General features: G+C 54.9%; 1 protein-coding gene across 8 annotated transcripts in view; it reads right to left on the bottom strand.

Annotated features, from left to right (window-relative positions):
• Positions 1-4,714: 4,714 nt before the first annotated feature.
• The window catches only part of LOC104360177 (H(+)/Cl(-) exchange transporter 5), a 43,296-nt gene continuing 33,545 nt past the window's right edge, over positions 4,715-14,465 (bottom strand). For all 8 annotated transcript variants that reach the window (XM_042807271.1, XM_042807273.1, XM_042807267.1 and 5 more), the window contains 6 exons: positions 13,576-13,656; positions 12,130-12,672; positions 10,995-11,181; positions 9,197-9,595; positions 6,668-6,884; positions 4,715-6,055 (listed from right to left, as the gene is read on the bottom strand). In XM_042807271.1, the coding sequence (XP_042663205.1) occupies positions 5,965-6,055; positions 6,668-6,884; positions 9,197-9,595; positions 10,995-11,181; positions 12,130-12,672; positions 13,576-13,656 (1,518 nt within the window). In that variant the 3' untranslated portion in view covers positions 4,715-5,964. The remainder of the gene's footprint in view (positions 6,056-6,667; positions 6,885-9,196; positions 9,596-10,994; positions 11,182-12,129; positions 12,673-13,575; positions 13,657-14,465) is intronic.

Here is a 14,465-nt window from a genome sequence, read left to right as displayed (position 1 = left end):
AAAAAAAAAAACAAAAAAACAGAAACCCAAAACAAAACCCAAAAAACCAAGGCTGACGAAAGCAAAACAATCCAAAACAATCCCGGGAATTTGATGCGGGTTTGACATGCGCCAAATGGGAAGACAGGCTTCAGTTTCTCAAACTAGACTGAAATTTAGCAACAAGCAGCGAGTGCGGCTGAAGCCAGAGCCTCATTGCGGCCACGTGGAGAGGCACCGGAGAACCTCCTGCTCCGGCACATCCCCAGCCCTAACCCCTCCGAGCGTCCCCAGTTGTGTTCCCACAGTCACACTGGCGCTTCCAGTGCCCAGCAAGGCTGCCTTGCTGCTTGCTTGTACAAAAGCAGGTCCTGGCTTTTCTAAGTGTGATGTTAATGGTAAGTCCTGAAGACTGGATAAGCTCAACCCCACGGCCACGTGTGCAACAGCCTCAGAAATTGGGCATTTCCATTTTACAGAGGAAGAAGAACCCAGCTCACGCCTTCCTCCAAGCTGAGGGTTTGTTGACACAACATTATACAAAGATTTTTTTTTTTTCAGGAATACCTGCAGAACAGCCCAGAGGCACGAAGAGGACGGGGGAGCCTTTAACCAAAGGGGGTTGAAGTCACAACCGTAACCTGCTAACGCTCACTGCCTTCATTTTCTAGAGCTGACAGGGATGGAGGAAGCAGCTTGAGTTGGGCAATGACAGAGATCGCGGGCAGGCACTACTTCATTTCTTCACCCGAAGACCTGGTCACTCCTGAAGCCTCTGTGCCTTGATTTCCCCGTGTGTAGGAGACGCCTACGGCCGTCGGTCTTTGTCAAAGCTCCGCGACCCGCAGGTAGAATCGTGCTGTAGGAGCCTGTGGCAGAGGAGCCAACCACCTCGGGTGGCACAGACACCACCGGGCAAAGGCCTCGAGCCACCCGCCCGCCGTCAGGGATTTTACACCAAAAAAACCTGCATGTGCGTGTGTAAATGCCCACGGGGCGTGTGGCACCTGGGAGCATCTAAAAGAACACTGCCTGGGTGCTCCGGGGTTCCTTGGCCCGGCTGCGAGGGCAGAGGGGTGTGCGGGGAAGCGGAGAGGTGCTAAACCTTGGTGCCAGCACTCTGGGCATCTAGAGAAAAAAAAAAAAAAAACAAAAAAAAAAAAACAAAAAACAACAATCAAATCACCCAAAACTGAAAGCTGCTCCCCAGCCCGCACGGGTGCCTCATCCCTGCCAGGTGACAGCCCAGAAACCTCCCCAGCCCTTTCCTCCGGCTGTAAAAAAAAAGACCAGAGGGGGCGAGGGGGGACGGCTGCAGCTCTACTAACATTTGGAGGTTGACCTTATTTCTCAGGGCGTCGTGGTGCCAATTTGATCCGGGCACATACTGCTTCCTTGTAGTCGCTGCCAAAGGACCGTCTTATCTTCGCCGCCGCGCAGCTCTGCTTTCCATCCAGCGCAGGCGAGCGCGCCAGCCAGCCAGCCAAGGGCGTTTACAGCGCTGACTGTGCTGCCCTTTGTCTCAAAATAAATGCTGGGGCTGAAATCTCTTTTCTCCCCCGCCTCCCGCTGTTGTTATTAACCGGTTCATCGCTACGTCCAGGTCTTTTGTTCCCTTCCAAACAAGATCTTGTTTTACTTTCAAGTCCCGAACCCAGAACAAGTTCACAGCGGGAAGGAGGAAATCCACACCGAAAACCACGTCAGCACCCCAGGAAATCATTTCTTGGGACATTGTAAATAAGGCGTACAAAGAAAGCGAACCCGGGGTTGTGACCCCCGTGTCACGCGTGTGCAGATGCCGCTGGCACCCCCCCCCCCCCCCCCCCCCCCCCCCGCTCCGCCCTGGTGCACATCGGCCCCGGGGGCACCTCGGGGCATCTCGCCCAGCCACCGCTCCCTCCCCCCGCTGCCCCGAGCACGAATGAAGCCTGAAAAAGAAGAAAACAAACCAGCGAGTCGCTTTTCCTTCAGCAAGGAGGAGTCGGGTGGCTGAAGGAGGCGGGATGCTTGTGAAAGCAGGGGGGGAGCACGAAGGGTCCCGCAAGGTGGGCGAGCAGGGGGGGGAACGTGGAGCTGCGTGGGCAGGAGCCCCGTTTCACCCTCGGTGAGCCCTGCTGCTCCCAACTGGTGGCACCCCCCCGGGGACCCGTGCCGGGGTCCCACCAAGAGCCCCCGGGGGGAAGATGCTGCTTTGAAGGCGATTTCTCTCCCCCTCCCCGGGGTGAATCGCCTTCTGCTGCTCGGGGCCCTGGACTCCAAGCACCGGCCCTCGGGGTGCTGCAGCGGCGAGGCGGGTGCCAGAGCTGGGCCGTTCCTCCTGGAAGGGTCCCGGGCCCCCCTGCCAGCACCCCAAGGAAGGAGCTGAGCCAGCTCCAGGCAGGCACACGGATCCCGTGTGCGGAGGACACGTGGATTTTCCACTTTTATTTCCCCAAGCGAGGCGAGCTGGAGAGACGCAGAGGAAATAATTCCCCTCACCTCCTGCCTGCAGCGTGGGGGAGGCAGGAGGAGCCCAGCCCCTCGCTCGTCCCCCCCCCGGGCACCCAGGCAAAGTCCTGACCCTCGTGGGAGCCCACCCCTCACAGACACCCCCATACCCACCGCCTCAGCCCCGCTGGGAGCCCGAAAGGGTGGAAGGGGAGGGCGTCGGGCCCCCTCGTCCGCTGCATTTCATCAAGGCAAAGTTCAGAGGACAGGAGCTTCTCCGGGGACAGGCGGAGACGAGGCGAGAGCCCGCTGGCCCCGTACCTCCATGACAAACCACCCCGTGCATTTCGCATCCCCCCCCCTCAAACCCCAGCACGGGGCTGGGGGAAGCGCAAAGTCGCCTACCCCAACTCAGAGCCCGCCTGTAAGAAGGCCGAGAGCTGGAGCAGGAAAGGTCCCCACTAAGGTACTTCATAAATATGATATTGTAACACCCCCCCCAACACACCAGGTCCCTTCCCTTTCTGGGTGAGGGTAAAGAGGAGGGTGCCCCACAGCCACGTCCCCACCCAGAGTGTCACCCCCGCGGGGAGGTTTTTGCAAGGTGAAAAAGGGATTTACGAGAGCGTCCACCCCACGCCGGCTGTTCAGCCCAGTGGTAGCAAGTGGTGTTCCTCGTTCAGCTGGGGAGATCCCTGCAACGCTGGTATCGCTCCAGCGCAGGGCCTGGCCCCAGCCCTGCCTCGTACAACCGGCTGTGCTGCACAGAAACCCCACGGCTCCTCCTGGAGTCGCTCCGCAGGCAAAGCAATGGAAAAGCAGGACCTGGACGAGGCAAAACCCTGCGCAGCAGCTCCAACTGCCCCAGGGAAGGGGAACCCCTTCCCAGGCCATGCTGTTGACGAGGGCCAACGGAGAAAACGCTCGAGTTAAGAAAAAAAAAAAAAACAAACACACAACAAAACAAAACCCATGAGTACGGTCTCTCCCCTGCACAGAATTTTTGATGGAAGAGTTGAGCTTATTTTTGGAGGGATTAAAGAAATTCAATAAAAGCAGACAGGGAACAGCCAGGAGTTGCTATAACCCGCATCTCACGGGGCCAGGGAAGGCACCAATCCCAGGATAGAGCTACAGGTCTATAGGTGCCCCCCCCCCCGCCCCGGGGCACAGCCCAGGGCTGCTGTATCTAACGCAATAACGTAATTTTGCTGCAAGTTTCCCTACTCAGAGAACTACGGGTTAGGAACAGGTCTGGCGCCGAAATGAGCGTTTTCCTTACCCCAGACACACTGGCTCCGGGGTCAGCAGATTTTTGCACACAGAGCAGCTACAAAGCCACGCTCCCAGCTCCTGCTCCACCTCACCCACAGCTCCCAGAGCCCCAGTTGCTAAAGCCAGCGTCCCCGTTGGCAGGAAAATCATCCGTGTCTGGGATAAGGCACCGGCCAGCTGCGATGCTCCAGCCCGCTCACCCAGCGCAGCTTCTTCCCCGGACCCAGACTCACAGAGCATTCACCCGGCGAGAGGGGGACAACCCCCTCCAAAGAGGACAAACCCCCGGCGTTCCAAGGCAAAGCTTCCGCCGGCAGCCCCGGCCCAGGCAGAAGGCGAAGCATTTCCAAGTTGTGAGCGACTTCCAGGCACGCCGCGGTCTTTGTTTCAACTCCGCAACCAGCTCCCGCTCTACAAAACCACCACGGACAAAGTCAAGGCATTTATTTCCCGAGCAGAAGGTACCTGATCCGTTGTAACATCTCGGCTCGATTCAGCTTTAAGCTGTCCAAGAATTCAAGTCATCGCCCCCCTCACCGCCACATTAAGGCGGCGGCAGCTGGTACTCGCTGCCAGGTGGCTTTGGAAAATAAACCGGCTGGCTTCTGCTCCAGGAAGAGACGAGGAAATCATTTATATTTGAGAGAGTTTAAGATGGACCAAACCTCCAGCCAGGAGTCCCCGCTCCCCCCGGGAAGAGGTTTGTTGGGGACAACCCCCCCCCCCCCCCCAAACCTCAGCCTGGGGCTGCAGGTGCTTCCACGGCCCGCGGCCGCGCCAAGCGCGGCGCCTGCTCGCCAGCCGGAGGTCCGCCCGTCAGGAAGCGGAGCCGGAGCCCTCGCGCCGTAATTCTTGGCCATGACCCGCCAGCTTGGCTCCCTCCTGCAGGCTCGGTGGCGAGCCAGAGGGGAGAGGGAAGCTCTGCGGCCCCGCGGGAGCCTCAGCCGCGGGGCGTCAAGGGCTGTCGGCTGCAGCCTGGAAGCCACGCCGACCACCACCGCCCGCCGAAAGCATTCGTATACCTTCAAAATTCCAGCAAACGCTCACAGTTTTATTAACAGGAAAATTAATTTGGTAAGATCTGGGGCAGGGACTGGGGGAGCACAGACGTGGAAGGAGTGACTTGGCTGGCAGGGGTCGGGAAGGGCTTTATTGCATAGTTGTTGGCGGAAGGAGAGAGCCCCGGCGTGCGCGCAGGCCAAGCGGCAGCGTTGCCGGTCCTCGAGCCGGGGTCCGGGCCTGAGGAGAGGAGCAGGGACCAGCACACGCATCCATGTAAACGTCCCGGGCACAGGGCTCTCCGGTGGGACCTCCTCAGCCCCCTAAGACACTGCTGATTATGGAAGAGGTCAGTTGTGCAACACCTAACAGGATCGGAGTTTGCCGGGAAGGGCAGTAAAGGCGGGTGGGGGGGTGGGGGGGGGGGGGGGGGGGCAGTAACTTAGGACCCGGCCTTTGCGATTTTAATCACGTGCTCGAGGGCAATCGAGGAGAAGAGATCCTTCGGCGTATCTCCCGAAAAGGGATCACGATGAGAGTACAAGTGTGAAATCCGCCCGCCTCCTCCTCGGGCTTCTCCTGGCAAGGCAGTGTCAGAGCAACTAAATACATTCACGGAAGAGTAATCAAAAGAAGCTTCTTCCCAGTCAGAAACCAGGCCCAATTTTAAGGAGATCTGATCTTCTGGGGGGTTGTTGTGTTTCGTCTTTTTTTTTTTTTTTTTGCCTTCTTTCAGTAAAAGATCCTCAGCTAGCCCATTTTTCTTTTTTTTTTTTTTTTACCTCCCCTATTTTGCCCTTACAAGGTTCTTACTCTTACCAAGTGGCTAACTGGGAATACATCACCCCTGAGTTACAACCGTATCTTTCTGCCACCACCTGAATGCTGTGTGCAAAATCATCCTTCTCCTTCAAAACTTCCAAAAGTATAGACCTTATCTTTTCCTCCCCACGTTAGTAACAAAAGTTCAAATAAAATAAGAGGAGATATAATTCTATAGCATTTTGCTTTTACTCCTTCATGGACTCTTTCCAATGCAACTTCACAAAAGCAACGTAAATAAAGTCTTTTCTTTTTCTTCTAAAAAGAAGATTATGTTCCACAGATTATGTAGTGCAATTGGTTATCTGGTAGAAAAAAAAAAAAAAAATTATCTTCTCCAGCTCCACGGAAGGAAACACTGAAAACAGTTCCATGGTCTCAATAAAAATAGGGAAGTTTATCGAGGATCTTCTAAAAAGTTTCTCTTGTGTCGAACACACAATAGCTACTAGTCTGCCTTTAATTGAAGAGGATAGAATCTGGGTCCTGGTTAGCCAGCTGTGCAATGTGCTTTAATACATCCTTTTTGGTAATGATCCCGAGTAGCTTCCTGGAAAACGAAAAGACATTTTTAGCGCCTCAACACCCCCAGAAGGGATCCTTGCTCTCACACAGCTTCACGTAGGGCGATTTTAACACCTTGCAGGAGCTGAAGCGCCTTCGTGGATCACAGCGCTGGTGCTCCCGAGTACGACTCTCACAAGCCCCAACAGAAATCCTACCAGCACTCTGCACTAAAAAAAAAAAAAAAAAAAGGAAGGAGGCTACAACCAAAACGCACCAAACTAGCACCCGCCCTCTCCGAAAGGGCCGACCCGAGCGTCTAGTGCTGCACCACACGCCGCGGCGCTCCCAGCAGCCGTGCCTCCGCAGCGCTGGGAACAGCGGCTGGGCCAAAGGCGCCGCCACGCCGGCCCCACGCCGGCCCCATCGCTCCGTCCCTGCCTCTGCCCTCGCTCCTTCCCGCCTCCCTTGGAGACGCCCGTCACCCGAGGGAGCCGGCCTCATGGCGCTGCCTCAACTGCAAGAGGCTCCGGGGTTGTTTCCCCGCTAACCACCGCCGGTGCCCTGCACACCGGAGGCTTCGCTCGCAGGGAGGAGGGGAGGCGTGGGCTCAGGCGAGCCCGGGGCCCCCCGGCTCAGCCCCCGGCGCTCTTCTTACCCGTTGTGAGTAACCAGGCACTGGCGCAGTCCCAGCTTGCGGAAGATATCCACGACGATCTCCATGGGTGTTTGGTCCGTCACTGTGAACGGACTGAGGTCCAGGATGCTCCTGAGTTTCAGCATAGAGGGGGAGCTTGGAGGCAGGGGAGGAGAGTGGTCGGTGAAATAAATAATCGACGTGCTCACAATCCCATCCTGCTTTTTCCGGGCGTTTTCTGGAAAAAGAAATGTTTGGATTAAACATCAGCCCTCCTTTCCTCCCCAAACTGAAGAGCATACCCTCTTCTCTTTCTGCTCACGTTGGGATGGCCTTGAAAGTCCATTCCTTCCCTTCACCTACACCGTTTCTCAAAACCCAGGGAAGGTGCAATACGTTTCCATCCTGTTTTCCAATAACTAGAGCGTAACCTCTAAGCTCTCCAGAGTTTCCCCCCAGGGCCGAGAGCAGCACACGCTTGGCCTAATGTCAAGGCTGCCACCACACATCTCAGCATTTCACCCTGGCCATGTAAACACAAGTTCTGGAGATCTTTAACTTCCCAGTTTTAAGAGGAGGTAGATAAAGTGCTTTGGACTTTCATCAGTCACCAATTTGTTGCATGCAGAGTAGCTAAAGAAGTATTTTGAAGCACTTAACCTGCTGGGTGCAGGCTCCATGCCCGTGACGAGGGTTGAGAACAGAAAACAAGCGAAGCACTTGCCACCACTCTGATATGTGCACTGGTGGATCACACTCCTGCCACACGGGCAATCTGGGTATCTGCCACATTGCAAATCTGATCTGGCGTTTACATTCCAAGCCTCACTGGGAAGGGGCTAGCCTGGCAGCCCCAACACCAGCCTGGATATTCGGAGTTGGCCATCAAAAGCTAAATCCCATCCCGTGGCACACAACAGTGCATCACTGTGCATAGCTGGGGGAGAAGACTACTCTTAACCTACACAGATGCAAGAATTCACAGTCATACCACAGAGCAGCCTTACGGAAGGAAAGCAATGTGCATAATACAAAAAAAAAAAAAAAAAAAAAAAGCACTGTTGTATTTCATTCCATATTGTCACAAATATTTGGTGAGACACTTAACAGAAGAACGAAAGCAATATTCACATGTTCTGAAAGGCTGTATTGCACATCCTAAAACTGACACTGACGACTTGCCTTAACAGAGAGGGGGAGCACACAGGGTTGATCCACAGCTGCGGGCGACTCAGTGCTAGACCCTACTCTAGCTCTGCCAGGGGACAAAGCCAGTTCAGGACCAAGCCTCCACGCCTCCCCTACAGCAAGCCGTCCAGCCTGAGCTACAGACAGTGCCCTCAGCCACACCCCGGGGCTCACGTGGCTTCAACCCTCCAGGATCACACCATTCCCACCATCGCTTTCTGCTTCTGTCCAAGGTCACTGCCACCCCCTCCCAGCCAGCGCGCTCTCACCCGCTCCCCTGTGCCAGCACCCCTGTGCCCCCCCCGGAGCCCGAAGAGGGGCCTGACCCGCAGGGGCTCGGCGGGCAGGGAGGGGAGATGTGGTTTCGGCTGGATCAGCTCTCCCGTCCAGCTCGCCACGGGGCTTGCACGAACTCACCGGGTGCAAGTCCCGGGCTCGGCACAGATGCTCGGAGCCCGGAGCTGCAGCTGGCCACAAACCACACGGACACAACTTCCACGAGCGCGGGGCTTGCAGGCACAATTTCCAAGGACTGGCGGGCCCACGTACCCCCCAACCCTAACACACAGATTCCTCCTGCTTCGCCAAGAGAAGACATGCTGTCCCACCCAAGCCAGCAAGAGACAACACGAACAGCATTTCCACTCAGGTCTCACGCTGGGAAACAGCGCTTGCAGGTTTCTAAGAAACTTGAGAGCAAGAGGAACCTCAATGTGCCTTGAATACAGCAAAGCTGTTTCCAAAGGAGCTCAGCTCACACCACGGATGGAACCTGCATTTGAGCGATGCCAGGACAGTGTTTACCAAGTCCTGCCAGCACCACACACCACCTGCCTCAACCGCCAGCGCGGGGGCACAGCTGAAACAAGGGCAAGAGCAGGCTGGCTTTCAGCGGGGACGGGAGATGGAGACTGTGCCATCAGCATGGATATTTAGAGGTTTGACAGCAGCACCTCAGAAGTGACCCAACAGTCAGTGCGTGGACCAACCAGACCTTCTTCCATAATGAAATAAAATAAGGTTTGAGACATTAACAGTCAAGAAAGCTTTCCGCTTGCAGTCACCCACAAAGTCAGGAAGGCTTAGTTCTTGCTGGCCAGAAGTCTCACGCTTCACAGCTGTGCCCTGGGGTTTATGAATTCAGCAGAGCCACAGTTAATCGCGCCGTGCTAATTGCACCAAGCCATCCCATCCTTTGTGCTCAGTGCACACAGACCCCACGCCGCTCGGGGATGGAGGCGCGGGCACCAGTAAGCATTGCACCATCTCTACCAGGTGTTTAAACCCATAAAGTAAATTACAGCTGGTGCCATTTAAGGCCTCTGACGGCATCATTTATCCACGCAGAATCTTGCCTCTTACCGATCGAAATGATGAGGTCTCTCCTGAGGACAAATCCAACAAGCCTTTGGGACTCCCGTGACACCACCACTGGATAGCCACTGTACGTGGTTTCATTGATGATGGTCTCGACATCTTCCACAGTCATGCTGTCCTGAGTGATGACAGTCAGAGGAGGATCGCTCCTCCGTGGCCTCATTACGTCCATCGCGAGCGTCTTGTGTGAGAACTCCTCCTTGGCTTCCAGGAAAGGATAGCCGTTGAGGCGAATATGGGCATCGTAAATGCCTTCCCGCCCGATGGCATCGGCCACCCACTTGCTGGTCATGGCTGCTGCCATCAGAGGAACGATGTATTCCAGTCCACCGGTGAGTTCAAACATGATGACCACGAGCGACACCGTCATTCGGGTCACCCCACCTGCAGAGAGGACAGAGGAAGACGGATGACATGACCACGCCGTTCTGGGGGTTTCCAGGCACGAGAGCTGTCCTGAGGTTCGCTAGAGCCGCCGTCTGCCAACGCAGACTCGAGAAGGTCTTGTACCGGCGAGCGGCGGTACCGCTGGACCCCCGCACCCCACCCAGCACGGCAGCGGGAGCCGAGCACGAGCGGGACAGAACTGAAACCACCCGCCCCTGCCAGAGCGCCCTGGCACGCGCGGCGTTGCAACGCGGGTTTGGCAGGTCTTCCCCTGAACCCCGAAGCGACATTGGAAGAGAGCTGACCTCCTCTCGTGTCACTGCGCTAGCTGCCAACGAGTCCAGCCACGCCGCAGAGGGGCCTTACTCACACCTCCACAGGCAGATTCCAGAAACGTGACCTCTGGCAGGTAGGAGGCAAAAGGCCAGGGTCACCCCGGCATCCTCTGGTTACCAGCCGTAACCCCCCTGACAGCAAGGGCTTCAGCTCACCTTTCAAGTTTGCTGGCTTTCAGCCAGACATTTTAACTACCATTCATTGCACTTTCGTAGTTTTTCAACACTAAAACCGCTGAGGCATTTCAAGAGAAAACAGATGAGACTTCTTCAATATCGACAGCATTTTTTTTTTGTCTTGGCATATTTTAATTATGGTTTTGAGATTCCAGTCTCAAAGCTACTCCCAAATGTTTCAGAGGAGTTTTGCTCCAATAACCATCTCGTAAAGGGGCACACAGCCTTTAGCACTGTCCAGTGGTAAACGGAACAGTTAATGAAGCAGAACTGTATTTATTATTTTTTTCATCAATTACCCGCAAAGAAGGTGTGTCCCCTTTAAAAAGACCAAAGATGGGTTTCGGTAGCATGTTTCTACTGTTCCTGAAATGAGAGTTTCTCCTGATACAGTAAAAGCAGGCCCTTAAGAGAGTTAAGCGTATTATCCCATGGAGGAGAGGATTGGGAATTACAGTGAAAGTGAAGTTCAGTCACGTGCACTCAATTTCTCAAATTCAGCCAAGCGGAAGAAGCGTTACCAAAAAACAGAGCGTGTGAAAGAAGGAGTTGCATCATAGAATTTAAGGCCAGAACGGGAAGCAAAATGAATTAAAACCCCACAGGAAAATCTAAAGTCCCTGGCCAGCCTCTTGTTCTAGCTGCCCACTCAGGAGGCTCCCCACTGAAACCTGTCACGTCCAGCGGTAGGTTGGTGCTGGCAAAAGCAAGCAAACAGGATGAGGAGGAGCACACCCCGTGCTCTACTACAAAGCTTCCTGTCCTCGAGGGAACAGGAGGCTTCCAGCCTCCACGAGCAGTGGCAGCAGTTCACTTCTCCACTGCTTTATGCGGCCAACCAGGGCCCAAACCGCAGCTTGGGCTCCGAAAGACACCTTGCTCACCTAGACACGCTGCAGCCCCAACCATGGCATAGAGGCCAGGAGTGATGCAGTCAGCCCCTTGGCTGCACCAGCCGCTGAAGATGGCCCAGTCGTGGTGGTAAAAGGCCAGCTGCTCCACGGCCACTCCGAGCAATCTGCCTGCTATAGCACCCACCGCCATGCTGGGGATGAAGAGACCCGACGGGACCTGTGAAAACACCCACCGGTGAGCGCGCCGTTCCTCGGCCATCCCAGAGACTAGCGCTGCAAGTTCAAAACAGGACTGAGTCAGAGCTTGTGCTGAAGTTAAAGCTGGCAAGGATGCCTTGCTCTATCACCTCTGCCCTTCCTGCACCCGCACGTTCTAAACTCCCTCCGACAGAGTTTGAACTTGCTCCCTTCTCAGCAGGAGAAAGAGCCACACGAGAGGTTAGTGTGGAACAGAACAAGCAGTTCACCTCTGCACTTCAGCTGTACCGGCACTCCAAACGCTCCTGCTCTTTGCAGTCAGAGAATCTCCTCCCCTCCCTTTCCTTTACACATTTGTCATACAGCTGTCTCACACGCTGTATGCCTTTCTCCCAGGCTTGACGACTACCCCGGAATGTCAGTCAGCACCTCACAGCAACAGTGACGCCCAGACCTCTGTGGTGGGGTCACCTTTCTGGACGGGCCGCTCAAGGGCTAGGGGGGGCAGGGGCAGATGTTCAGCTCCACCTGCTGAACCCCCAGCTGCCGGAAAGCTCAGACCCAGGCAGCATATCCACAGCTCGGGAGGCTGCCACCAAACGAGCTCAGAACCGTCTGACCAAGGAACGGATACGATAAGTAAGCGTTTACAAATTAAAGGTATCGATTGATTTATATTGCATATATATCAAAAAGGCTTAAGGCAGGACAATTTGGAAGCATTCTGGGTCTGGAAAAGGGGACATGAAGCCCTGAGACACCAGCTTCAGTGACTGCATCTGGCGCCCACACTCAGGCCCCTCAGTTAAGAGTAACAGAACAAATAATTGCAGTTTATCGCCTTGCCCCCTTCTCAACAGAGCTTGGGGAGGGAAACGCGTCTGTTTATTGAGCAAAGAAAACTCTAAGATGTGGGGTTCCTGCAGAGAATGAGAAGAACACGAGCTCCTTTACCGGCAAGCCTCACCTTCATGCCAAAGGTGAAGATGGTGATGAAGACTTTCATTATAAGGGCCAAAGCCAGCTGCCACATGGCGGTGTAAACTCCCGGGCCAGCAGCTCGGTCTGGCAGGTCGTCCCCCTTGGTGCTGTTGAAATCGTTCACGTACTCGCAGAGCTTGGAAGAGTCTAAAATCCCACAGTCGTTGAAGAGCTCAGAAATCAGCTCGCTGGTGCTCATTCTGGTGTACTCGTTGGGGAAGGCCAGGATGGCCGTGATCGCCGTCACTACAAACACCTCCAGCACAGGGTATTTACCGAGCTTGGTCGTCTTGCGTCGCCTGCACCAGGCGATGTTGCTGCGAATGAAGAAAGCTCCCCAAAGCCCTCCAAATATTCCCAAAAGGATGAAGGGCACAAGCTCCAGAAGATGCCACGGCATGTGGAACTCCACGTAGAAGAGAACCAGGCGGCTGTTCCCAAAAGGGTTGATGGAGCGCAGGGTAAACGCAGCGACCAGAGCAGCGAAGAAGGAGCGCCACAGTGTCTTGAGAGGAAAGTAGTAACTGACCTAAAAAGGAAAAACGAAGCAGATTCAGTCACTTTTAACACCTGTCGCTACACCGATCGCTGCCCAGTAACAACATCACCGCTGCAGGAAGGAAAAGCAAGGACCGTGCTCGATGTGCACTGGCAACACACCCTCCTCTCCAGCCAAGCACCCCGGGCTTTAGCGCGAGCTCCCGTTCAGTGCGGGTGGCGATGACCAGGATGGGGCCTGGCCCGCTCCCTCCCAACGCAGCGAGTGCCCTCTGGGGTCCCTGGCGTGGAGGCGACCGATTCGCTTCACAAACGCGGTTGCAAGTCAGCTGCGAGCTGACTCCAGAGAACTCTTTGCCTTGCATGCTCTGCAAAGCCCAGAAGCGCCAAACCACAGTGCTCGCCGCGGCTGCCGCCTCAACTACTGCTCGGCTGAGCCTAAACCACCCCATCCCTCCTCTGAGCTAAGCCCTGAAGCAAGCAGTGGCGATCCACTTCACGTCTGGATCAAAAGAACAAGGAGCAGAAGTTCCGTGGGAAGAAAAAGGGGTTTGATAAGCCAGATAGGTTTGTTCCCAGGTACCCTGGGACAGAGTTGTCAGGAGACAGCGGACACGTGGAAAACATGACAGAGGCTGTGGCTGTGAGCAGCCAGTGTTGCTGAGCACGGACAGACCGCGGGAAACCGACAGGTTTATTGCAAAGCTATGGAGAGACATCATCCAAAATAAGTTCTCCAGTATTCGTAAGAATTACCTGAAACCCCAATAAGCTTTTAGGTTGCTTGGCCTTGTAAATACACCACCAATCAGTATTCAACAGGGTCTCCTTTCCATACCCAAGCAGTTATGAGTGGACTGTATTTTTAAACCAGCAGGGTCAGTTCTTGCAATAAAACAGCTCGCCAAGAGCTAATAGAAAATGTTGATGTTACCTCTTCCAGGCTAAAGAGCACTCCTCCGATCGGTGCACCAAAAGCTACAGACACACCAGCAGCTGCAGCTGCTGATAAAACCTAAGAGAAAAACCAAAGACAGTCAGACATTTCCAGCCTCCCCCCCACCCCAGCATTCCCCCTTCGTTTGTTCATCTTAAATTCGTACAAATTTTATCTCCACTGAGTGCAGAGTAAGCCAGGGCCTGGCCTGTTTTAAAGAGAACAGGGAAAAGGTGGAGTGAAGCAATTCCCTAGGGAGAAGGGCTGCAAAGAGCTATAAAACCACCGGTGTTAAGGTTTCAACAGTCTCACCCCCAAATTAGTAGAAGTGGCCTCACTGGCAACTACCTTTTGCTGCTTCAGCTGATTCCCTGCTATGTTTTCACCTTAGATAAAGCTTCAGTAGAAGAGAATAGCAGTAATTTCACCTCCCGGAACACCCTGAATTGTCCCATGCTTGCCCATCTCCCACTCATACCATTTCTCAGAAGAGCGTAACACAGTGTAATTAGAGGAGCCGCCCGAAGCCCTGTCAGCTCCCTGGGAGGATTCTGTCTGGTTTGGTTTAGCAGAAGGTAAACTGGTCAATGTGATATTACACATCTCACATTAACTGTTCTCCAGTGACTCGTCCAGAGAAAAACAGCACTGTGAGGAAACGCTCACGAGCTTCGTGTTGGACGTTAGCTTGGTTCTTACACCGCGTCCCGGAGAGCAAAGCCCTTGGCCCTACTCCTACGGCCGCATCCAGGCCCCTCAGTCCGTCCCACCACAGCTCATGAGGCGGCACGGCAAACCCAAACGAGCGCCGCAGAACTGGGTCCGCAGCGGGTCAGCGCCAGCGAACGCTCCCACGACACCCACCCGCGCCGGGGATGAGGCTCCGG

This window comes from Tyto alba, unplaced genomic scaffold, assembly GCF_018691265.1.
Source record: "Tyto alba isolate M040663 unplaced genomic scaffold, T.alba_DEE_v4.0 Super-Scaffold_5, whole genome shotgun sequence".
Classification (NCBI taxonomy): domain Eukaryota; kingdom Metazoa; phylum Chordata; class Aves; order Strigiformes; family Tytonidae; genus Tyto; species Tyto alba.
This window is presented reverse-complemented; position numbering and strand designations above follow the sequence as displayed.